Raw genomic sequence first — 26488 nt, 5'->3', positions numbered from 1 at the left:
TACTGAAAATGATTAATTTAATCTTCTTTTTGTACTTTTTTATTGAAAATATATTTTTCATAACATATATTTGATGCTATGTAGTTCATACAATACCAGCTTCTCTAAGATTTTCCCCACCTCCCCTCATCATCTAAATAGTAATAATAAAATAAAATGGGATAAAACAAAAATAAATCGGAATAGAACAAAACAATCAGAAGGAAAAGAGCCAAGTAAAAAAACACAAGAAACACACAGAGACACACATGTTCACAGATACAGAAATCCCATAACAACACAAACCCAGAAGCTATAATATATATTAAAAGAACTTATTAGGCAGGCGGACAGACAGGTGGGCAGGCAGGCAGAGAGACAGAGAGACAGACTGACAGGTGGGTGGGGTGGAGAAGCCTGATTGACCACTATGAGACAGACCCGCAAGGATACCATTGCCTTTGTTTCTGCTGGGCATGAGGCCTTCCCTGAAGAGTAGTTTAACTCCCCACTGAGACTCTGTCGGGGTCTTTTGCAAGTGGTTAACAATTGCAGCTAGCTTCTGACTTCTCCTTTCTACTCTGGGCCCTTGTGGTGCAGACCTGTCCAGTACCTGTGCATGTGCCACAGGCTCTATGAATTCTTACATGCCTCAGTCCTGTTATGAGTAGAAGACTTGTTTGTTTCTTCAGTGTCCTCCATCTTCACTGGTTCTTACAGTTTTCCCACCCTCTCTTCTGCAATGTTTCCTGAGCCCTGAGGAGGGGGATTTGATGCAGGCATCCACTTAGGGCTAAGTGCTCCGAGGTCTCTCACTCTCTGCACGTTGCCTGACTGTGGTTCTGTGTATTCCATCTACTTGAGAAGGACGTTTCACTGATGACGGCTGACCAAGGTACTGGTCTTTAAGTATAGCAGAATGTCGTTAGGAGTCATTTTATTGTTATGTTTCTTTTACAGAGCAGTAGTATTTGGTTTTGCCTGGGTCCCTGGTATATAGTGTCAGTTCTTGGGCACCTGAGCAGTGTCAAGGATGGGTTCCCTCTTGTGGAGTGGGCCTTAAATTCCTCTCATTAGATGCAGAAAAGTCTTGACAAAGTCCAACACCCCTTCAGGATAAAGGTCCTAAAGAGACTAGGGGTATTGAATCTTAAGTGATTTACAGCAAGCCCACAGCTAACAACCTAATTGGAGAGAAAAATCAAAGCATTTACACTAAAATCAGGAATAAGACAAAGTTGTTCACTCTCTGCTCACGTACTCAATGTAGTAGTTGAAGTCTTAGCTAGAGCAGTGAGACAACCAAAGAGATTAAGGTCATAGAAATAGGAAGGGAAGAAGGTAAAGTATTTCTATTTAAAGATGACATGATTGTATGAGTAAGTGACCCTAACATTTTCACTAGGAAACTCCTGCAGCTGATAAACACTACCAGCAAAGTAGCAGGATGCAAAAGTCAGTAACTATTCTACATACAAATGACAGACAGATGGAGAAATAATTACTTCAGAAAATAAAAAGAATACCTTTAACAGTAGCACGTATATACTAGGGATAACTCTAACCAGCCAGGGGAAAGACTTGACATAGAAGAAAGGAATTAAGATAACAGAAAATGCTTACAGATCAGAAGGATTAATATAATACAAAGCTATCCTGACAAAAGCAATCTATAGATTCAAAGCAGTTCTCCTCAAAATCCCAAAATCTTTCACAGATCTTGAAAGGAAAATTTGAGCTTCAGAAAGAAACACTAAAACCTCAGGATATCCAGAAAGATCCTGAATAATAAAAGATCTGCTGGAGGAGTCACCATTCCCAACTACATCCTGTACTACACCATTCCTGTACTGCAGAGCAATGGAGATCAAACAGCGTGGTTTTGGCACAAAAGCAGACATGTTGATCAATGGGATTGAATTGAAGATCCAGAAATGAGTCCACACACCTACAGGCACCTTATTTTTGATAACTTCTCCAAGTTTTGTGTCTGTGTATAGAACTGTGATTTCTACTATAAAAGTTGAAAGCATGGAAACCCATAGGCATTTCTATGCCCATATATTTAAGGATTTCTACTTAAAATAGACTGAAAAAGATTATCTCCAGAATGTTATTATATAGATAGAATACTAGGAACCAGGAGATTGGAAAGTATAATTAGAATCAGAATAAGAACCCTGTTGGAATCACAAAGCTAGTAGTACGCAGTAAGCACACACTTCATACTGATTGAAAAGTAGAAAAAGTGAGAAAGTTGCTTTTGTCTTATTTATAAGAGATAGAAAGGAAGAAATAGCAGGTGGGACATTGGAAGAAGAGATTCATTGAAAAGAGAGTGGAAAAGAATCATTCTGAAGAGATTTCTATTTGTTTATTAAACTGATCTTTTCCTTATTACTAGCTTAATTTCATCAAATATTTATTAATAGGTTAATAGATAAAGAGATTCAATCTCCTTAATTAAACTAATATTTACCAGCAATACTATTGTTAGGCCCATTGACTTCTTAAGATTTTGATCCAGGCAAAACTAAAAGTAATTCAAAACTGACTTATTATTTTCGTTGGAAATGGTTGGTTGTGGTGAGCATCAAATATGTAGGGAATACAGCTCCAGGTACTTACATACCCATGTGTGGAAGACAGACAGGGAGTGGAGCCAACCTTGTGTCCATCAGCAGATGAGCAGATAAACTCTGTGCACATACACAGTGGGACTTGTTCAGCAGTGAGAAAGATGAAGTCATGACTGGGCCAGACTCAGAAAGACAGATGCCAGGTGTTTTCCCTCCTGTGTGGTGATAGATTTAAAGTGCATGTGTGCGTGTGTGTGTGTGTGTGTGTGTGTGTGTGTGTGTGTGTGTGTGTCTGTGTCTGTGTGTGTGTGTGTGCGTGTGTGTGTGTCTGTGTGTGTGTCTCTCTGTGTGTGTGTCTGTGTGTGTGTCTCTGTGTGTGTGTGTGCGTGTGCGTGTGTCTGTGTGTGTGTGTCTGTGTGTGTGTCTCTGTGTGTGTGTGTCTGTGTCTGTGTGTGTGTGTGTGCGTGTGTGTGTGTCTGTGTGTGTGTCTCTCTGTGTGTGTGTCTGTGTGTGTGTCTCTGTGTGTGTGTGTGCGTGTGCGTGTGTCTGTGTGTGTGTGTCTGTGTGTGTGTCTCTGTGTGTGTGTGTCTGTGTGTGTGTCTGTGTGTGTGTGTCTGTGTGTGTGTGTTTGTGTGTGTGCGTGTGTGTGTGTCTGTGCATGTGTGCGTGCGTGTGTGTGTGTGTGTGTGTGTGTGTGTGTGTGTGTGTGTGATGTATTTGTTTGTTGCTCATAAAGCCGTGAAGGGGGTCTTCAGAGGAGAGGAATGGATCTCCAGGGATGTGGTAAATAGAGTAATTGAATGCATATAACCAGAAAACATAAGGGGACTAACTAGGGGAAGAGGGGAACCAGCTGGGTGGGAGGGGCATGGGATAGACAACGAGGGAGGGAGCAAGTGAGAACAAGGTAGAGAGGCACATATATGTGAAAATGTCATGACGAAACCCACTACTGTGGATGCTAACCTAAGACCTTACTGATTGTCATGCTTCAATTTTTATAGCTTCCTTTGGCATTAATAGTTTTGTTTCATCCTTCTTAAAGTAAAGAGAAAGAGTAAGAACCAGTTCCCTTCCCAGCATTTTCCATGGGAAGGTTGTTACCTGTAAGTGATTTCAGAGAAAGTAGTGAGATAGGAGTCTGTTTTATGTGGTATGCGGCCACCCTGACACTGTAGACTGTAGCCAGGCACATGCACTATAAGACTGCTGACCAAATGTAGTTCTCAGGAGGCCTGAAGTCAGAGTTGATGCTTGCCTTTTTAGGTAGCTTGAAATACCATAAAAGAAAAGCAGTAGCTCCACTTTAGAGAAGCTTCTGGTATTTGCAACTTCACCGAGCTATGCCTCCTCCTAGGACAAAAAAGTTAGCCACCACTGACATTTACAAAGCAATACTGCCAATTAGAGAATAAGTTTAATGTATTAGGACACCTTAGCTCGATAGGTCACTACCATTCCTCATTGTCCTGCATCAACTATGGCACTCACAGGTATGGACCCTGTGACAGAAAGTCCTAAAACTTCAACTATTCTTTCCAGGAAAGGAAGCTGTATTTTAGCTCTGAGTACCCTCCTAGAAGTCAGGATCATGGCCAAACTTGGTTCTGCTGGGTGTTTATTTCCTAGTGGGATCCTGCAACTTCAGGTTTCCTCAGTTTCCCTCTAGATTTTAAGGAGGTGCCCTTTAGCTTTGTTCTAGACTTTATTGTTACCATTACAGGAATTTAGTAATGGATTTTGCCTTTTGGTAATAGTGCTAACAATGCCTTTCTGGAGATTCTGGTATGGGTAGTTTATATATTGAAATCTTAAAACATCTTTAGTAGAAATAGTTATCTCGTATTTATCAATACACAAATACAGCCTGCTCAGTGTGTATTATATTTATATATATATATATATATATATATATATATATATATATCAAAGAATTAAAAAAAGTTAGTAATTTTAAATGTCAAAACATCTAGACTTGGATCCCTAATCATTACAAAAGCCACATCTTAAGCTTCTGGTTTATCTGTCTGTTGCTTGTTTTTAAGGTAACTACATGAATTGGCTAGGTCTTGTGCAGTCTTGCAAGAGCACCCCAGCTTCTTTGTGTTCATTGGAGGGGCTCCCAAGAACTAGTGCACTATTTGAAGAGTGATTGGCCATTGAGGGCTGCAAGGAGAGAGAGAGTCTGTGTTCTTTGGACGTATGGCCACTGGAGTTTCCCTAGGCCTCATTAATGAGTCCACATCCATGTGTATATGGGCAGCACCATTTGTATTCAGTGGGTAAAGTAAATGAAGACAGGAAGTTGGGAGAGCCATGTGATGGTGGATGTTGGGGATTGAAAGGGAGCCATGAGGAGTTCCCTTGGATATGGTCAGATATATTCTATACGTGTATGAAAATTTAAAGGAATGAATAAAAATGTTAAAAGATAGCTACATTAATACTTCCAGCTTCCATTAGCTCTTTTTATTTTATTGTCATAAATATTTATTCTCAGTCGGGGGTTTCATAGAGCATCTAGTTCCCAAATTAAAGACACAAGACTTTTTTATTAACAATAAGCTATAAAGCACATGGCGTCTTCTCCGCTCTCCACCTTCTCCTTTCCCTCCTCAGACCCCAAGCCCAGGACCCGAAACCACACCTACCTCTTTTCTGCCGTGCTATTCATCCCATAGTTTTAAACTAAGGAGCAAGGTCACACAGCATTACCTGGTGTATGTGTAGAGGAGCAAGGTCACATAGCATTACCTGGTGTATGTGCAGATTCTCTCCTCCCTGAGGCAGCCAGTGGTGACAACATTTAGCATTACAGTACATAGTAACAGAGCAACCTCAACACTTCCCATTAGCTCTTAGTAACTTCTATTTTAGAAACCACAGTGTAGCTTAGTGATGTTTATTTGTTTGTTTATTTATTTATTCATTTATTTATTCATTCATTTGTGTCATAAGTGAATAGTTTTGGGGAATTAAACTCAGGACCTCACACATGAGAGGCAAGCACAGTTACCACTAAGGAAAACACCCAGCTCTAATTTTCTTTAAAATAATGTTGTTGCTGTTGTTATTGTTGTTGTTGTTGTTATTGGTGTGCATGTGCGAGTTGGGGTATGCACCATACATGAGGAGGTCAGGGGACAGCTTGTGGGAGTTGGTTCATGTGATCTGTATTTTGAACTTAGGTGATCAGTTTTTTGTGTGCTTTTTTTAGCTACTTAGTCACCTCCCCACTGTCTACTGTACTTCTTTTAATTCTTACTTTGTCCATTTGTATGGAACATGCTTTAAATATTCTATAATTTGCTATCTTATTATGTAGTGTTGGGGCATGACCTAACTCTGAACATTTCGGAAGGGTCTCCTGTTCATCCGTCTACACGTTCTAAACCATCTTATGGGGTATGGGTGTGTGAGGGAGGGCTGGCCTGCATTCTTTATCTATGGTGGGAGGCTCAGGGGTAGGGCTCAGCTGTCTTGAATAAGTTAAGTCTAATGGTAAATAATTTAAATAAGCATGCAAAGCATTTTACTTCCAAATTAGAGGACGGATTACTTCAGGATGTGCAGTGAGCACCCTAAGAATGGAGAACGTGCCTGTCTTGTCAGCACCTTAGCTCAGGCCCCAAGCTCCTCTGTGCATTCCCGAAAAATCACTCTCAGCATGGCCAGTTTCCTCCCGGTTTTATGTCGAAGTTCCTTCTGTTTCCCTCTACCTTTAGGAAGCCGCTCTACCATAAAGAATGATGCCATCACTTAAAAACCTAGGATTAATTCCTGTAATTCCTGTATTGACTTAAATTGCATAATAGAAATTTTGAATTTTAAAATAAAAATTTCCACAGAGAGAAGCAGAGAGAGAGAGAGAGAGAGAGAGAGAGAGAGAGAGAGAGCGCACAAGAGAGCTGTTCTGTGGTGGCAGTCCCTTGGCAGCTCAACTGTGAGAACTGTCTATAAGATAAAACATTAATATAACTGTTTGGTAATCTGGAATCAGTGAACACAACTGGTAATTTGGGGATTTTCTTTGGCTTTGAATAAAACATCACCATGGGCTAGAATGTGGCTTGGCTAGCACATTCTCTAGTGTGTTCTCAGTCCTGGGTCAGCCCTCAGCATTGGCTGTGTACCACCTCCACTCCTGTGCACCACTCCCGTACCAACCAATGAAAACAGCACAGTGGAACGAATGCCCTACTTTTTGCAGTTTGTTATTCGTGGGATTTTGAGTCATGACTGGAATAAATATGCCCTTTTCTTTAAAGGAAAAAGTAAGGCGATCTTGTTTCATTCATAAAAACAATCATTTGAAGCAATAATTTGCTCTTATTAATAATATCATCATCATATCATCTGTTCTTAATGAAATCATGCTTGGGAATCAAACTCAGGAGTTCTTCATAGAGGCAAGCTCAATTTCCAAGCATTTATTGCTTTTAAATTCAACCTATTCTATTAAACTTTTGCTGTGGGGCATTAGGGCCAGCAAGGTGGCTCAGCTTGTAAGGCACCTGTGGACCTTGACAGCCTGGGTTGTCTTGGAAGCTGTGTGGTGGAGGGAAGGAACCAACTCCTCTGGATGCTTTCTGACCACAAGTGCACCCTTGCTGTGCCTGGCCTGGCCTGGCCTGTGCCCTGCGCTTTCCCAAATAAAGGGATGTTTTTACTTTAAGAAGACATTAATTTATTTTTTATCAGGAACATTGAGTTGACTCTGTGTGATGTTTGAGATGACCCTTAGAAGGGACATGAAGCTTAACATTGTGAATTTTTATTGGTAAGTTCTTTAAAAGTATAGTTTTTTTGTGTCTAACTTTATAAAAATCAAATTAGAAGAGAAAGTGTACAGTGTACGGGATGGAAGAAAGAGCCAAGTTCTCAATCGTTTAGGAAAAAGGTACAACAGAGTGGAGGGTGGCTATTCTAACAAGGTGGCATTCTGGGTTACCAGACTAAGGATTTTCGATGAGAGGCTGGGAACTAAGCATAGGATATAGACTGGGACCAGACAGATTATCTCTAGGTGTTTCCTTCCTTCCTGTGCAGTGTCAGCTCCTGAAGGTTTGTGTATGTGGAACTAATGTATCTGCAGAAGCTTTCAGAAGATTGGTGTGGCTCGGACACACGGGCTGGGTGTAATGAAAGCCTGGAGATTGCTAATTATTTGGGGTTATAAAAATTGATGTGAAGGAAGGGAGCCTTGGAAGAAGTAGAATTTGTGGTTATGCATGGGTCGGTTAACATTAATGATCCATTGTGGATTTTGTATATGAATAATAAGTGTCTTAGCTAGGGTTTCCATTGCTGTGAAGAGACACCATGACCAAGGCAACTCTTCTAAACACTTAGTTTGAACTGGCTTATAGGTTCAGAAGTTCAGTTCTTTATCATCACGGCAGGAAACATGGCAGCAGTGTCCAGGTAGGCATGGTGCTTAAAGAGCTGAGAATTGTACTTCCCCCAACAAGGAATAGTGACACTCCCTGCACCATGAATATTCAAACTTCCACAATAAGATAGGACATTTTTCTTTCATGTTATTATCAACATTCATTCATAGTTGATGTTGTGATAGTTGCTAGAAGGAAGTATGTTGGATTCTGTCACTGAAAACTCAGTACGAGTCAAAGATAATGCTTATAATATTGACTACGGTGGTGCATACGTCTAAGCCTAAAACCTGTGCGGTAGATTCAGGATGATCAGGGGTCAAGGCCATCCTGTGTTACAATGTGAATTTGACACTATTCTAGTCCAGTCCATATAACTTCTTATCTTAAAATAATAAATAAATGAATAAATAAATAGATACTTAGTGATGGATAAAAGTATTTTAGGTTAATTTGGGGTAGAGGCTGGAAAGAGAGTTCAATTATTAAGAGCACTTGCTTTTCTTCCAGAGAACCTGAGTTTGGTTCCTAGGAACCATGTCAGGCAACTCGTAGCTGTCTATAACTCTAGCTGTCAGGGTTCCAGTACCTCTGGCCTCCACCAGTACATTCACTTATTTGCACATACCCCTATGCAGGCACACACTCAGATAACTAAAAATATCAGAAATAAATGTTATAAAAGATTTATAAATATAATAGATTCATTTTGCAAGGAACCCAAGAATAGGACTGCTTTACATCATTGGAGGCAAAAATTATAAATTTGATTCTAGGAATATCGATTGGAGGATGCTATAGTTGTGTAGGTGAAAATTCCCATTATCATTAGAAATAAACTCTTTTTCTTGAGAACAAGGCTTGGACTGGAGTGAGATTGTAATTTGGGGATTTTATGCATTATGGATAACTGAAATCCCCTTTGTCTTTCTGTGTATATGTGCACATATGCACCACCTCCATATAGCTGTGTGTGTTTCTGTGTGCACGTGCCTCATTGTGTAGCTCTGGCTGGCCTTGAACTTGGTGCAATCATCCTGCCTCTGCCTCCTGATCTATGGAATTATACTGTTCCCAGCATCTTTGCGTTCCCGAGCTCCTACTTAAGGAAGAAACCGGTCTTCCTAACCTCTTATACATCATCCATCCATCCTTTCCTCATCCCTTAAATCCTTTCTTGAAACAGCAACACTTCCTTCAACAGTGTTCTTTTATTTTTATAGGGTCAAAGAGCTAGAGGAGTTAACCAGCTGGTTGCCAATAAATTTGGAAGGGGAAGGAGGGGGCCTTTATCCCTGTATAGCTTCCTCTCCTGCTGATTTAGAAAGCCTGATGCTGTAGTCCCTGGGAGCTCTGGGTAACAATGAGTACACATGGAAGGACCCATGGCTCCAGCCGCATATGTAGCAGAGGATGGCCTTGTCTGGCATCAATAGGAGGAGAGGCCCTTGGTCCTGTGAAGGCTTATTTCCCCAGTGTAGGGGAATGTAAGGCTGTTGAGGTGGGAGTGGGTGGGTGGGTGGGTGTCGGTGGGTGGGTGTAGGTGGGTGGGAGTGGGAACATCTTTCTAGAAGCAGGGGAAGGGAAGGGGAGTTGGGGGGAGGGGAAACATTTGAAATGTAAATACATAAAATATCCAATAAAAATAAAATTTTAAAAAGAAAGAAAGCCTGCTGCTAAACATTGGATGAGAGTTAGAAGCTAAGAATAGCTCCCCTGATTAGACCCCAGGACAAGAAAGTTATTGGAGTTCAAGTCTGTTAGCCAGTCAGTGCAGCAGTCCCAACGGCCCTGTCAAGGCCCTGTAATCCTATTGCTAATCTTCCTGCTTTACATTCTATGTTCTGTGTTACCCAAGTAATGTTTTTAGTCATGCCATGTGGTTCCTCTGACTTAGTACTTTCCACAGTACCTCTGACTGAGTACTTTCCTTAGTCTCAACAGCTCCTCCCACATTTATGGGCAATTATTTTCCTTCAAGGCCTAGGCACAGTGGGATCTGTGTCCTGGGAAAGAAATGATGGTGCTTTCTTTAATTACTCTAAACATTTTCCATCCATTTTACATAAGAGATCAGACATCAGAATCAAACTGGATAGGTTTACATTTCAAATTAATTGTGTCTAACTATATATTTCTCACTTGTGAAATGGGGATTTATGAATTTAAAATAAAATGTTGTAAGGGCTCAAGCAGGGAATGTACTTATAAGAATGAATACTGCCTTATGGTTACTATTGTATATTGTGGTTTGATCCTTCACAGTTGTATGCATTTGGTCATCTTTGTAAGGTTGAGTGATCTGGCATCCATCAGGAACCCTTTCATAATCCTCTGTGGTTCTATTGGTCCTGGCACAGTGTCCTGTGTGCTCCTGAATCCACTGCTTCTGTGGTAGTGTTACTGAGCAGGCAGTTAGGTGTTACAGGGGAGCAGCAGCCTCTGTCTCATCCCAAGTTTAAAGGGATATCTTTTGATTGATGACTGCCTGATTTTCCAGGACACCCTTTCATGACACTCGTCATGGCTTAGCACAATTTAATTGTTTCATGGAGTTCTCACTGAAGTTATATAAGTAATGTATTTATCCAAGAGATGAGTTTCAAACAGGAATTAGACTAGAAGTCATGTAGAGAATTGACAGGAAACCCACTCTGGTTAATTTGTTTCTGTTTAGGTAAGTCACTTTGTTTAAAAAATTAATGTGGATAAGTTTTAAATCACCCAAATAGGTTAATTTGGCTAACAATTGGTATTTATGTTGACGATAGAAACTGTTTAGGTTCAGGTGTCCTCATTACTCCACAAAGCATTGTAATCGCTGTTTTACAAAGGCACATTCATAGTAGGTACCTTGTAAGTCGAAACGCAAGACTTAGGCCTAATTTTCTAGGCCTAGATAATTGTGAAAAGAGCTCTAATAGCAGGCTACTGAACGATTACTTATTGTATCTCAATACACTATTCTTTCTATTCCTTGTCATAGAAAATAGTATTCCTGAGCAGGGTATGTTTGGGAGCGCGCACGCGCACACACACACACACACACACACACACACACACACACAGAGACACGCACACACACAGACACACACACACACAGAGACACACACAGAGACACACACAGACACACAGACACACAGACACACAGACACACACACACACACAGACACACAGACACACACACACACACACACACACACACACACACACACACACACACACACACTTGCAATTAATGAAAAAAGAGGCCATGAAGTTGAGCAGTAGTGGGAAGGGGTACATGGGAAGGCTTGAAGGGAGGAAAGGGAGAGTTGTTTTTGGTTATGTTATAGTCTCAAAATTTTTTTAAAAAAGGGAGAGAGCTACTGTTACCTTTGTCTAGAGTACATTTTACCCTTTTCTGTACATAATGGCTGTGTACAGTCATTATTTCATCGCATACAGTCATTGTAGTTATTTGAGTAAGAATGGCCCCTACAGGCTCATATGTTCCAGTGCTTGTTCAGCAGGGAGAGGAACTATTTGAAAGGATTAGAAGATACAGTCTTGCTGGAGGAAGTATTTCACTGGGGAAGGCTTTGAGGATTCAAAAGCCCAGTGCTTTATCTCTCTTTGCCTATGGGTCATGATGTAGCTTTAAGCCAGTGCCTGCCTTGGTGTTGCTAATGGACTAAACCTCTGAAATTGTAAGCAAGCCCCAAATGAGATGATTTGTAAGAGCTAGCTGCCTTGGTCAGAGTGTCTCTTCTTGGTGGTAGAACTAAGTAGTGACTAAGACAATAGGTATTCTTCAGATCCTCTCAGGCAGAATTAGGCCACTTCTTCCTTTGCCTAGGCAGTTGTGTGAACCCCTGCTTGTCATGCAACTCCCTTGTGGATTCTGCCACATAGGCGCCCTCTTTAGCCCTGGCTTCAGAAGTGCTTAGGTACTCCACGTGTTTGGAGAATGGATAAATTAATGTTTGATTTAATGAGTAATATGGAAATTCACAAATGCTCAAAAGTTCTACTTATTTATTTTGGAGAATTTGACTGTCCATCCATCCATACAGCCACTTGTAATCCCGGGTTTGCGACCCATTTTATTTTGATAGAAAATCAAATGTCTCAGTTTTAGTGTGCTCCTGTTTTTCCAGAGACCATTTCAAAGGCAGTCTGAATAAGGAGTGTAACAGTGGGCCTTTCCTCTCATGCCCCAGTTTCCGAATAATCACACAGAGGTTTATTGCTTATTAATAAATGGCTAGGCCTTAAGCTGGGATTGTTTCCACAACTAGCTGGTAACTCAGGTACCCTGTTTATAACATTCTATATCTGCCATGTTGCCGCTTACCTCTCCTCAGCTTCAGATGGCCAACCTCCTCTGAGTCTGGGTGGCGAATCTTCTCATCTTGCTCTTTCTCAGTGTTCCTCTCTTTGGATGGTCTTCCCTTCTAGTCCTGCCACAGCTTATTGCCCACTAGATTTTTATTGGCAGGTGATGCTTTTATACAGTGTGTAAGAGGTTATTCCTACAAAGGGCCTCGGTAGTCTTACCTTTGGGGTAATTGGTGCCTATTTACCAGAAGGTTCTTGTTATAGTAATTTTGTTTTCTACTAGCAGGAGAAAGCTTCAATGATCTGTGCACAATTCATTCATTGGGCTGCCTGCAGCTAGTTCTCAGAAAACAATTTAGGAGGCCCTTATATCATTTTTTTTTGAGAATAAAGTGTATGGTGAATTTTTCCTGGGTAGCAGCAAATATTAAAATGCTCCCCTTTACAGGAGAAAGCAGCTTGTCAGTTCTTCTTGGGTGTTTGTAAAACAATATGACTGCAGTTGAGGAACAGCACAGATGCGTTTGTCTGGGCTGATCTCCTACTCATCATGATAGCATCCTAATGGCTTTCTACTATTAGTTGCATAGTTTTAAAAAGTGTCCTTTAGTTGTGTTTTTGTTTATTTCAGTGGTCAGTTATTTATTGAGGTCTTAGTTGTTACTTTTGGCTTTCTCTGGAAATGTTCAGTCTTCAGGTGCCAGCATGTTTGGCTCCTGGTGGTGGCCCTCTTCTTGTCTGGCAGGTCTCCCAGTCTGACTGGGCTCAGGAGAGGAACAGCAATGCGGATCTCTTTGTCCCTTGTGAACACTGATCTCATGGGAATCCCCCTAAGGGGGATTTTCTGTTGTGATTCCTTTTTGAGCTATGTAGTATTTATAATTAATGTATAATTTCCAAATATTTTTATGTTATTCTATTAGTTTTTTAATTTTAAATTAACACAATGCTTAGAATAAACAAAATATTGCTATTCTAATTTTTAATTCATACAGGAGCATTTTCTGTAACAAACAGTACATTTTAAAAATGAGGGAGGTAATTTTTTTAATAGCGCTAATAAATTGAAATTGTATTACACTGATCACATCTTTGATTTGGGGGCAAAAATGTGCATTTAATCCCTTTAACTCTGTAACAATTTCTAGAGACAAGGAAAGGATGATTCGACTTTTACATTATACTTTTAAAGCAGTACTTATTTTCTGTTTTATGCTGGAACTCTATAGTGTTTGTGTGTGTGTGTGTGTGTGTGTGTGTGTGTGTGTGTGTGTGTGTCTGTCTGTCTGTCTGTCTGTCTGTCTGTCTGTCTGTCTGTCTGCGTTTATGTTTCCCTCCTGTGCTCTGACTGTAAGCCTAACTTGAGAAGCCTTTGTTTTTCAGGTTAATGCTATTCCAGACTTCTAAATACATCTTTCTTTTCATCCTTCTCATCTTGGCAGTCCCCCACCCCCAAAGTGTCACGATGAATCTCCATTTCTCCCCAAGCTTTGCTGGACTCTCTCTTGTCCACCTCACCGCCTCTATGTTTCCATTGTCTATGTCAGGTTGTATTTGTTGGATCCCCTTCACAAGTTAACCAGAACTGACTGTACCCAAGCCACTGACTGTGTCTTAAAGTGCTCTGTCCTTGCTTCTCCAGGGCTCAGACTCAAGCCCTCCTCAGGCCCAGTGGGACTGCTTTCATTGCGACCAGTCTCCATTCTCTCAGCTTGCTTTTCTTAATCACAGCAGAGTGATCTCTTAAAATCCTGATATGGTCACATGGTCTGTCACCATTGCCCACAGAGTGAAAATCCAGGCCCCGTGAAAAGGCAAATAAGGCCCCCGACGATGAGAAGAGCCCTAGCGCTTTGTCCGTCTCCACAGTACTGTGGAGTCCCACCCGCACTCCCACAGAACCGCTGTGCTGCATGTCAGGATCTTTTTTTTTTTTTTTTTCCGGAGCTGGGGACCGAACCCAGGGCCTTGCGCTTGCTAGGCAAGCGCTCTACCACTGAGCTAAATCCCCAACCCCATGGATCTTTTATATTTTGATCTTCAGGGGCAGCAATATTTCCTGTACTTTGGCTTTCTCTTCTGCCTTCCCAAGCCATCACCGCTGTACTGCAGTGGTAGGTGTACACTGCATGCAGATCCTACTGCACTGCTGTTATTTAATGTACAGTGTGTTCCAAAGCTAGTATGCAATGTACGGTTTATTCTAGGTGTGTTTTAAAGTTCCTTGTTAGTAAGGAGCCATCATGCTACCTGCTGTACCTGGCATACCTTAGCATAGCAAGGACTACACAAGTGTTTGTACAATGGACGACTTTCAGCAAATGTTGTTTGGTACTCCACTCATGGACCTAGTATTATATTTTAAAATCTAAATAATGAGTTTTGGATTGTATGTCTTTAATATTGACAATCTGAAAGCTGGTTGCTTGGTTATGGTTTTCATTGGGGAGAAGTTGTAGCTAGTAACTTAATGAGCTAATTCATCTATCTGACTGTTTAGGTCTTTTCTTCATCTTGTCATAGTGTACAGGAGCAGCTCACCCATGCATTTCTTTTCTATTCAGGTTGTAATATATTAGAGAAAGTCTTTCATAGAATTTATAATCTGCTCTCCCACCAGCTCTTAATACCCCCACCCCCTTTATCTTAGAGAGAGCTCTAAACTGCAGGTCTTTTCTCTAGTTCTATACTCAGTCTTATGTTCTCCTTCCACTCAGCTATGGTTTAAGACATCTTGTTTTTGTTCTTGGTTAGACTACTTTTGAGTTTGTTTTCACCTAGCATCCATTTTGTACCTGTAGCGGATAACACTCCGTGTCTAGGACGCAGTCCCTGAGGATAAACATCATTGTACAATGGTGGTGTTTATGTGAAAGGAGCCAATCTTCCCCAGGCATCTACTGTACAGGCTCAAAAAAGTTGTTCCAGCTATTGGCTGCCAGGGGAACAGAGGGTTGTCACAAAACAAACAGCCCCCCAACATCCTCAAGACGCATTGACCTCACACTGCTGGAGATTCAGAATCAGGAAAGGACTGTACATTTCTGATGATTGACATCTGGCTTGATTTCCCCGTATCCCCATTTCGAGAGTAGACTTTTTTTTCTGCAAGAACCAGACCAGAGTTTTGAAGGGCACACTTAAGCTTTACTTAGTATCGGTAAGAATGCAGATTTGAAATCTCTCTGGTCCCTGGCAGGTTGCTTGGTAGCATAGCTGGATTGTACTCTCTTTGGAAGCGTGGTCTTTTGACTGACTTTGATAAGGTTGACTCCCAGGAAACCCCAGCATCCTCCTTTCGCTGGCGCCACTGGGCCGGCCACCCGCCTTCTCTCTTCCTTCTCCCGCCCCCACTTCTCCACCACCCCACTATTCCTCACTTGAACTGACTGCCAGAGTTCACAGACAGCTGGGCAGAGAGTGGCTAAGTCGCCCAGCTGCCCGGGAAGCTTGGCGGCCAGGCTGAGGGAAGGAAGCATCGGCTCTCTTTGAAGGTCGGCTGCCAGTGAATCTCAGGCAGCTGGACATCAAAGGGGGCACCGACGGGCTTTCCCTCCTGTCTAGGCAGGTCATTCCATGGCACTGTGCTTCCGGCGTTGGCATGGCGGTTTTCAAGTTCCCCTTCAATTAAAGAGCTGAATCGGGAGCCACCGTTATGTTCACATTTGTATTTGTGAGAAGTAGACAGCGTAAGTTCCCACCGCAAACTGAAGAGCGAGAAGAGAAATTACAATAAATACTATCACACAGTGGGGTTTCCTTATTGTTAGCCTCTGTTTTCTGTTGTTTGCTAAATTTTAAGTTACTTTAGAGATTTCCATATGATCGTGAATAAATGCTCATCACTGCTTGCTTATGGGCCAAATTTATGTAGACCTAGAAAGGGGTGCAGTGCTCACACTTGATTCTTACTGCGTTTCCCTACTTTCCATCTACCAGCTCTCCTGGGTGTTCCAAGAGAGAAAGAGCTAGTAAGGGACCAGAGTGGTGCTGCACCAACAACCCAATCCATGTTAGTTACAACTGAGTGTCAGGAGGGCATGTGTACCACCCGACCCAGGGCAGTTAGCTAGTCCCACCTTATTATGCATCCAGTTCTCTCCTTGGCAGCACCACAGGCACTGACGAGGAGATGCAAAGGTTGAGCAGGTTTGATCGGCACCAGTGTGTAGCTCCCAATAAACCCCACCAGTAATAAACCCCACCAATTAGCTACCGCTACCATCTCTATATTCTGGCTCCCATAAAGAAAGGGGGAGGGAACAAGCCGCAGTGTGTGCTGTTCTTGATGTTAGTTTTGTTGCCCCAGTTTGAACAAGAGACAGCTTGTTTCTGCTGTAGACTGATGAAGGTGTAACAGTGTAGCAATGTGAAGTAATGCATTACATAGTTTGAAGGAAGAGCAGTTATTTCCTGTTACCAGTCTCTTGCTATACTGCTTATCCTAGGGCTGTAAGGTGACTGGATCCACCGAGGGGATTAGGACTGTACTGTCCCATGCATACTCAAAGAAGGAAACCTGACATATTTTCAATTAGTAAAGCCTGGAGCCAGAGGCTCTGACAGTTTCTTACAGTGTGTGTATGGGTAAGTTGTCTTGCTGGCAAAAGGAGATAATTATGTGTAATTCCTAGAGGAGGAAATTAGCAATTGTGGTGTTGCTGCCCCAAGTAGCAACATGTTAGATAAATGTAGCTTCTGTTATTATCATATTTATCATCATCATCATCATCATCATCATCATCATCATCATCATCATCATCATCATCACCACCACCACCACAAGTATAACAAAGAATATTTCTAAATTACAAGGGACACCTTCATTTGGCCTAACAGTGATCTAGTAAGCACAGGGCTTTTCCTTAAAGATTATATATTTTTTTCTAATCCACAAATCAGCTAGATTGGGGCCAAATCTAGTTTGCCGTCTTTTTTTGTGGATGTTGTTTTGGGGAGTTTTGTTTTTTGGCACTCATTTCTGTCCATTTTTTCTGTGTACTATGTCTGTCTGTGCTACTGAGCAGATGTATGTCCTTATGACAGGGTCTGTAACGTTCTCAAAGTCTAAAATAGTTACTATTTGGTCCTTTCCAGAAAAATCCACGAAGCCTTGCTCAAGATGCATGTTTCCCACTTAAGAACCAGAGAGTATAGTTTAGTCCATGCTGGTGTATGTGATCTGAAAAAGCAGTTCCATAGTCAAACTTAGGGGACCACTAAAGAGGCTGATTTATCCCAGGACGGTTACTTAAAAGACTCTGGTATTTAATATACTGACGTGTATTGGGAATCTTCAAGACAAGGCCATGGTATGCAAATAAACTCTAGTTTCCCAGGCTTACTTGGCTGTGGCCCTCCAATACGATGATATTACACACAGCATTCTCTGGGAAACCCTGTTCTCGGACTGTCTCTGGAAGGATGTTCTTAAATCATTCCTCCTAGTGATTTAAGTGATATCTCATTTGGAGACCTTTAGAAGGTTCTGTAAGTCTGTAGTGGTTACTCCATTTTTTTCTGATCAAAATTGTGTTTGCTTAAAATCAGAACGCTTAAACATACATGTCAGATATTTAAATATTATAATCAGACATTATCCCCAACTTAAATGATTCTGTATATCTCAAGGCTATGACCCATAGTCTCAAAGTCTAAGAAAAAACAAGCTGTTTCACTTCATGCTTTCTTGAAAATTTAAAAGTACAAACTCTTTGTGGATTTTTTTTTCCCCAACCACATTTCAAAAGCATAAATCTGGAGTACCTAACTGGTATACCAACTGATCTCAGCTAGGGTTTATAAGAGAGGAGATTAATGGGAAGGTAACCTTTGCCCTAGCCATAAGGGGCTTGTTTTATAGACTAAAGTAAACACCTTGAATTTCAAGTTGCAAGCACACGGGGAGCCAAGAGATGCCAGAACACTGGCGTCACGTTCTGCCTGTGACTCACAGATCTCAGTGGCTGAGCTAGCTCCCGTAGCTGCAGCTTCCAGCTGGCCACCAGATAGAGCCCTAGGTAGTCATGCACTGCAGTCACGTGGTCTGAGATGACCGAACAGGCACATGGTTTCGACATAGCTTGTTTGTGAATGAAAGCTGGACTGTCCCTTTGCCAAACACAGATAAATGCTAAATCGTGCTGGTTTCTGTGGGGGTGTGGTGGTTACAGCAGTGTTCTTCAACTGAGAGTGAGGACCCTACCGGGAAGTACAGTCCTGCTCATAAATACATCCTTCTTCTCTATGCGAGAGCTCCTCACCAGTGGCTCAAGGCCAGTACTTAAGCATTCTGTCACAGCCCAAACCTGATCAGTGATGGACTTAAAGCTAGTAAATGCTGCATAAAGAGTAGTGGCCGTACATGTGTTCTCCTCTCCCATCTGGTTCAGCATTTCAAGGAAACCTCACATCTTACCTTTAGTTCTTTGCTGTATGTGCAAAGGATTCTCAGTAAATGTTATTGCATTGGAAATGTGGATCCTAAAGTTTTCATTATTTCATTTTACAGTTTAAGGGAGGCTTTATAAATGGACTGTTAGGTGTCCTTCATTGTTGGGTACAGTCATTTGATGGACAGCATGTAGCATTTATCCTCATGCTTCAACAGCAGTCACTTAACCCCTGTGTCCTCTCTGCAGCACCATCAATGCCTTCTGTCTTTAAATCATTTCTTTAAAAGAAAGGAAAGAAAAAGGCAGTCGTGAATAGGAAGATGTTTGATCTCTAATTTTCATTCTGTTTGATTGATTAAGAAATTAATTAATTAATGAGGCACATTTTGGAGTGTCTTAGAGGGAGGGCCATTCCAGATATGATGAACAGTGACAGAGACAGAATGTGAGCATAAGACTGAATGAAAGGGTTAAAAGGAATAAAACCAGGTGGCATTGCCCTGTCTTTTATGGTCATCCTCCTAGATGTGAGGAAGCTCCTAGTGCCTCACCTGTGAACTGCTCCTGCTGCCAGGAGATTCCTTGCCATGATGGGCTGTACTCTTAAATCATGAGTCAAGACAAATTCTCCCTCGCTTAAGTTGCTTCTTGTTAGACATTTGATCACAACAATAGGTAGGAATAAAAAGAGAAGGGAAAATAGACAGAAAAAACATCATGGTATTGAACATACTTACCTTTATTTGAAGAACTCAGAAACTTGAACAACTGTCAGGTTGTTTCCATGTTCAAAAGTTCATGTGCTTAAAATTTCTTTTGCTCTGTGAAAGTAAGTACCATGATGTTGGCTAACATATTGTAGTCTAAGAGTCTCATTGGGGTTGCCAGAGTTCACATTTATTGCCTGGGAAAGAAATAATTGGCCTCTGACTTACTTGAAATAAAAGGCAAAAATATGGGAAAAGTTTATCTAAAAAAAAGCACTGTAAGGTGAATTCTTCCATGCCTTTGAATGAGCTGTCTTCATGCAGTCTCTTCTCTCACTTTTTAATCATCCATATTGCATCGTGTTTACCTGATATCAAAGAATGTATAAAAGAAGTGGCTATGCTCATTGGAAACAAACTACCAAGTCTAGAGACAATAGTTACCTGAAGCTAACCGTGGCCAGAGTTAGCAAACAGTGCTAGAGTGAATTCTTACTTTCATAGGTAGGCACAAAACAGGCAGAAGAAGAATGCCATGGTTATTTAAAGTAGAAAGAATAGTGAAGTAGAGTTAAGTTGAACTGAAGGGAAACAGGACTAGTTTATGGTGAATATTGTTTGGCCAAATGTTAACTTCTTAGAAAATTGTATGGCGCCATACAGTATTTGTCTGGGACAGCATGGCTGGTTTCTTCCAGGCTGAGTATGGGACCTGTGGTTAGCTAGAGGTTAAATCAGAGCTACATGGTTTAGGATGGCTACTCATCTTGACCCTTTACCCACATGCCTCTTTTTTTTTTTTTTAAACCGGTTATTTTATTTATTTACATTTCAAATGTTATCCCCTTTCCCAGTTTTCCCTCTGCAAACCTCCAATCCCCAACCCCCTTCCTACTGATTCTAAGGGGAGCTCCCCCATCTACTCACCCACTCCTGCCTAACCACCTAGCATTTCCCTACACTGGGACATCGAGTCTCCATTGAACCAAGGGGCTCCCCTCCTATTGATGCCCAATAATGTCATCCTCTGCTACATATGTAGCTGGAGCCATGGGTCCCTCCATGGGTACTCTTTATTTGGTAGTTTAGTCCCTGGGAGCTCTGGGGGCTCTGGTTGGTTGATATTGTTGTTCTTCCTATGGGGTTGCAAACCCCTTCAGCTTCTTCAGTTCTTCCCCTAACTCTTCCATTGTGGTCCCTGTGCTCAGTCTGATGGTTGGCTTTGTATCCAACATCTGTATTGGTCAGGCTTTGGCAGAGCCTCTCAGGGGCAGCCATACCAGGCTCCTGTCAGCAAGTGCTTCTTGGCATCAGCAATAGTGTCTCTGTTTGGTGTGTGTATATGGGATGGATCCCCAGGTGAGGCAGTCTCTGTATAGCCTTTTCTTCAGTCTCTGCTCCACTCTTTGACCATGCATTTCCTTTAGACAGGAACAATTCTATTTTTGAGATGGGTGGGTAGCCCCATCCCTCAACCGAGGGGCTGTGCCCAACCTCTGGATATGGTCACTACAGGTTCTCTCACCCTTTTGTTGGGTATTTCAGCTAATGCCATCCTCCCAAGAGGTCCTGGGAGTCTTTTGCTTTCCTGGCATCTGGGAGTTTCTAGTGGCTACCTCCAGTTCCCCATCCCCCACTGCTACACACCTCTGTTCAATTTCCTGACCCTCTACTCCCCCCCCACCCGTCTCCTCCCATACCTGATCTTGCCCCCCCTTCCCCTCCTCCTCCCTCTACCTCCCATCATTATTTTGTTCTCCCTTCTCAATAGGACTGAAGCATCCACACTTTGGCCTTCCTTCCACGTGCCTCTTGATGTTAAAGCAGTTGTTCTCAGCCTTCCTAATGCTGCACTCCTTAGTCCAGTTCTTCATGCTGCTGTGCCCCAACCATAAAACTATTTTCATTGCTACTTCAGAACTTTAATTATGCTACTCTTATGAATCATGATATAAATATCTGATGTACAGGATATCTGATATATAGCCCCTGTGAAAGGATCATTCAACCCAAAGGGGTCGAAACCCACATGTTGAGAAGCAGCCATTGTTTTAAGGGGCTTCACTGAGGGCATATCTCTGATCAGCTCAGAAGGTAATGCATGTTTTTTCACCCATGACTGAGTTCCAAAGCAGCAAGGCAGTGCATGCTCTTATTAACCTCTGCTTTTCTTGCTCCCTAATGTCTGTGTGTATTAGGGTTCTTTGGGAAGCAGGTACCAGGGCAGGGTTAGACAGTTGAGAAATCTATTTCCAAAATGGGAAAGGAAATGAAGGAAAAACTGGGAAGGGAGCCAGTTGAGGCTGATAGTCTTCAAGTACAGAGGGTGACTCAGGCCCTTAGGAAAGAAAGAAGGAAGGAGTGAAATGTGGAGGTCCCAACCCGAGACTAACACAAAGAACTGTTTATCTAGTCCTTCCTCCCAGCTCCCTTGACTAAGCATCTCCCAAAGCCAGAATCAAGATATGCCATCACCCCTGCCAGTAGCTGCTAGCCAGCAGCTCTTTTAGTTTCTCCATTATTAGACCCAACACTTCTCAGCCGAGAAATACTGAGATTTAATCCTACCTATTGATTTAGCAGCCGGGATAGGAGGGAGGCAGGGGCAGATCCTAATCATATTAGCTGTCTTACTGGGGAAGTGGGTAACATTTGCAGCATCTTCTCGGATGCAAAGCGTTTTTGATCTTCCTAGACATGAGTCTTTAAGCAGAGAGTTCCTAGAGTTTGGGGACAGGGTATCTACAGAACCAGCTTTCTCTGAGACAGCTAGCCAAATATCCAGTTATGTGTCAGGGTCCCAGATTTTCCCAGCTAGAACCCTGACCAGAGGACAGCATGTCATCTCTAGAGCTCTGTAAATATGTGCACTGCTCAGTGCTCACTCTGCTGGTGCAAGAGTTGCCCTCTTTGAAAGTTGCAGAAGCAGTCCTGTGGTTTCCTCTCTCACTCTACCTGTCTTTCCAGAGTGTCAGTGAAACCCAACAGTAACCAACCAGTAGTGTTGTCTTGTAGACAGGGTTTCTTCCCATTGCTTTGCATGTATGAGGACAGTCATTCCTTGATGCCACCATGACTGAGACGTTCAGAAGTTGATATGTTTAGGACTCTGTCAACAGCACTGTAGATATGGTGCCTAGGATATGCTAAGCATTATGTGAGATGCCTTCATCACCACCATCTACCATAAATAGGCACATTAGCTAGTCCAAGGGCCACAACTGTGTGTACCATGTCTGGAAAATACTAAGAATAAAATGAGCATTTTGTATTAAATAATATGGTTATTTGATATTTTATTTAAATATCTCTCACATAATGTGGGGGAATGATCTCAATAGCTTCAAAAGCATAATACAAAAATAGTTGTTATTTTATGTTACTTGAACCTTTTAAAAACAAATATTGCCTCCTGCCAGTACTTATCTCTTCTTTGTTAAAGCAAGTAAAATTTGTTAAAGCCTTTTGGTTTTTTTAAAAGGAACAAAACTATAATCAGGTGAAATTAGTATTTTACCTAAGATGTATATGATTTCCTGAATGATAAAATGAAATGCTCTTTGCACAGAGTTATTCTCAGCTGAATATAAAAAGATGGTAACATTTTGCTTGTGTTTACTCACAGGTTCACCCTAAATTCCACTATAAACAGGCTCATGCACCTGGTACAGACACGTCCTGTGTGGCTTTTTCCTATGATGGTAATGTCCTTGCCTCTCGTGGAGGTAGGTAAACAGTTCTTTCTATGTGTTCCTATATGTAAGAGAATTTTAACTCTTGACAGATGTCACACTAATGTCCCAAGGCTTAGTGGGACTGTGATTTTGTTATTGTACCTGTTTATTATTATTATTATTATTATTATTATTATTATTATTATTATCATTACTACTACTACTACTACTACTACTATTAAAATGTGTTTTCAACTTGGCAACAATGTCTGTGTCAAAAGTTACTGATTGGACTTGCAAGATGGCCTCAGCAATTGGAGTGCCTGCTGTCAAGCCTATCAACCCACGTTCATTCAGTTCTTAGAGCTCGTGTGATGGCAGGAGAGGACCACTCCACAAAGTTGTCCTTTGACTTCTACATGCAAGCTTAAGCATATTCTTGTACATACATGCAATAAATAAGTGCTTAATGCATAAAGAAACAAATAAAAAATTACCAATAGATTTTATAAATTAGATGTTTTTCCTATTTAGATTTTTATTTTAGCATCAAATTTAATAGGAATTTGGTCTTTGTGGCTGGCTTTTGCTTCTGTCTTTGAAATTTTGTAAATGATCATCCACATATTTTTATTCTTTGTGTATACATTCTTGGCAAATACTCCACCACTGAGTCACATCTAAATTGTGATTTCTTTGAGTCAGGGTCTTTACAAGTAGCTCAGGTGGGAAGTGAATAGGTTGGCCTCGAACTCTTGATTCCCATTTCCTTCACATGCGGGTTGTTGCACAAATGTTATGTCCACATGCCCAGACATATTCCTTTGTTTGTTCTCTCCTATTCTATCATTCTACTCAGATCCTGTTTGTTGACCATTGGTGTGTGCCCCTCTTCTGAGTTTAAACACTGATACAGTTTTGTATTGCAGGGCTGAGTTTCTGCTATGTTTTATTCTATATTATTGTATTGTCGGCTTATATATACTGACCTGGTTGCATGTTGGTTGTTCTGGTTTGTTTGCTATATCCACCTCACAAGGGTAAAAGTTAATAGAGGGGGATGAATAACAACTGGGGCAGCCTGTGATGATACGGTATAGGGCCTGGCGGAGGATCTTTCTGTGAACTCACTTGTTACAATATGGTAACATTCCCAAAGTGAAGTTTATGAAGTTCTTAGAGTACAAATTGTGAGTTCAACAAGTAATGGATTAGTCCCTGCACAAAGTCAGGTTTCAGAGGAAGAGTCCCTGGGGACAGAAGGGGTTTTATTAACTCTCCACTCTCAATCACAGCTGATCCTGGTTCCTTATTGGACCCAAAGGACTGAGGCCAGACTTAGGCCATGGGCACTGGGGACAAAGGACAGCAAAGACATTACTTGAGCTTGGCTCTTGTTCTAGTCAGGGGTTTGTGAGTAGCTCTCTAGAAATATAAAAACACTATGCTTAAAAGAATGTTCATCACTCTCTAAGTATCGTGGAAAGTTGTACTTTCCCAGCAAAATGAAGAATAAAAGCCACAAGTAGGAATACCACGGCCTAATCATTAGTGTTGATGGAGCGTTCTACCCACATACTAATGGGAAAAATCATCCGCTGTGAGCTGAACTATTTTCAGTCTTGCTGGTTCTTAAATTAAGGCCTCCCAAGAAAGCAGGCTATACTCAGCATAGCACAGGGGGCTGCCATCTGCTGCAGTGCGGTGCTTTGGTGCACATTCTCTAGAGTGGCTGGCAGATGCTGATCAATCCAGAAAGTCATTGCTGGGAGGATAACGTACCGTCATTTAATTTTATACTACCTTTGCAACTGTTACTGCATTTTCAAACTCCCTAAACAGTAAAAAGGGGAAATGTGCTTAGGTGCATGGGTTTCTCCCTCCTTCCCCTCTATCTGCTTTTCTCTACTTCTCTCCACCACCCCCTTCTTTATAGTTATGTAGTATCGGGCAAACCTCAAGCTGGCATGAGATCTTTTGTATGAAACTGACTTGTCTTTTTACTCATTTATTCCCAATTAGGTGATGATACATTAAAATTATGGGATGTCCGGCAATTTAATAAGCCGTTATTTTCAGCCTCAGACCTTCCTACCTTGTTCCCAATGTAAGTCATATTCTTTTCAGTGTGTGTGTGTGTGTGAATGTTTTGCCTGTATTTATGCCTGTGTAGCACATGTGTGTGTGTGTCTGGGACCTTAGGAGGCTAGGGGAGGGCATTAGTTCCCCTGGGACTGGAGTTACAGATGCTTGTGAGCTATCCAATGAATACTGAGAATTGAACTTAGGCCCTTTGGAAGAGCAGCCGGTGCTTTTAAACATTGACTTATCTCTCCAGCCCCACAAGTAGCACATTTGTTTTTTAGATAGCAAAAGAGAATGGAAAAGAAATTGCTTTAGTGTTACCTTGCATCAAGTATTTTAAATTTTCTAGGGAAGGGACTTGAGAAGTGTTGGGTTTTTTTTTTTTAATTTTGTGTATTTGTTTTGGAGACAGATGATGTCTATTCATGATTTTGGTGTATATTTGTTATGTGTGCACAGAAGTCCTTTTGTCATTCACTCTGTCTTGTCTGGAATGGCCAAACGCTATTATCTCCAGTTTACTAAGTTTGGCAACTGAAGCTTTCAAAGATTATTCTGAGGCAGCTGAGGTGGGATTTAACCTCTAAGTCCTATAATTGGTGCCTAGGAAACGGTTTCTATTTTGGAAGAAGCAAAACTTTACATCTGTGTTAAATAATGACCAACAGGGAGGGTAATGAAGGTAATAGAAACATCAAATAAGAGACACTGTGTGGTGGTAGCACGCCCACTCCGGTCCAGCCACCGCCGGTGGCATCGTCAGCTAATAACAAACCCAGCAACAAACCTCAATATAGCACAGACACAAGAGGGTTTTTTTTTTTTGAGCCATCACACCTGCTAAAACAGTACATACTACATAACTTCTTTGAATAAAATGTAGATTGTTCACAATTAAGTGGCCACAGCCCCTAAAATGAAACCCGTGGCATCAAAGACTACAGCTTGTTCCCCGCAGTGCAGTTTTCTTCTGTCACCATGCTTGGCTTGATATCACTGACTTTTGGAAGGTGATAGTGGTGATGGCAGTACAGGTAGTTCAGGAGTGGCCAGAACTTTATCAGATATGTCTGTCTGTCTGTGGGTACTCTGGATTGAGTGTTTCTCACCCTCTTTTTACATTAAAACATGTCATAATGTAGAAGTTGAGAGCAAAGATTCTGCAGTCAGACCACTTACATTTGAGTCCTAAAAGTTTCATCCTGTGTGCCACTGGGCGAGGCTTATTTAACCTCTCTGTCTTCGCTTCCTCATTCGTACAGTGAGGAGAACACCTACCGCATAGCATTATTGTGATGATCAAGCCAGTTGTTTAAAATGCTGGTGTCTAAGTCGGATTAGGCATTAGCTCTTTGG

General features: G+C 41.6%; 1 protein-coding gene across 2 annotated transcripts in view; it reads left to right on the top strand.

The window, feature by feature from the left end:
• Wdr70 (WD repeat domain 70) overlaps positions 1–26488 on the top strand; it is a 239948-nt gene that overhangs the window by 164989 nt on the left and 48471 nt on the right. For both annotated transcript variants that reach the window (XM_087618324.1, NM_001013909.1), the window contains exons 11-12: positions 22999–23098; positions 25070–25154. In XM_087618324.1, coding sequence (XP_087474450.1) covers positions 22999–23098; positions 25070–25154 — 185 coding nt within the window. The remainder of the gene's footprint in view (positions 1–22998; positions 23099–25069; positions 25155–26488) is intronic.

Source organism: Rattus norvegicus, chromosome 2, assembly GCF_021556685.1.
Source record: "Rattus norvegicus strain SHRSP/BbbUtx chromosome 2, alternate assembly SHRSP_T2T, whole genome shotgun sequence".
Classification (NCBI taxonomy): domain Eukaryota; kingdom Metazoa; phylum Chordata; class Mammalia; order Rodentia; family Muridae; genus Rattus; species Rattus norvegicus.
Note: the sequence above shows the minus strand (reverse complement) of the source record. Positions and strands in the feature narration are given on the sequence as shown.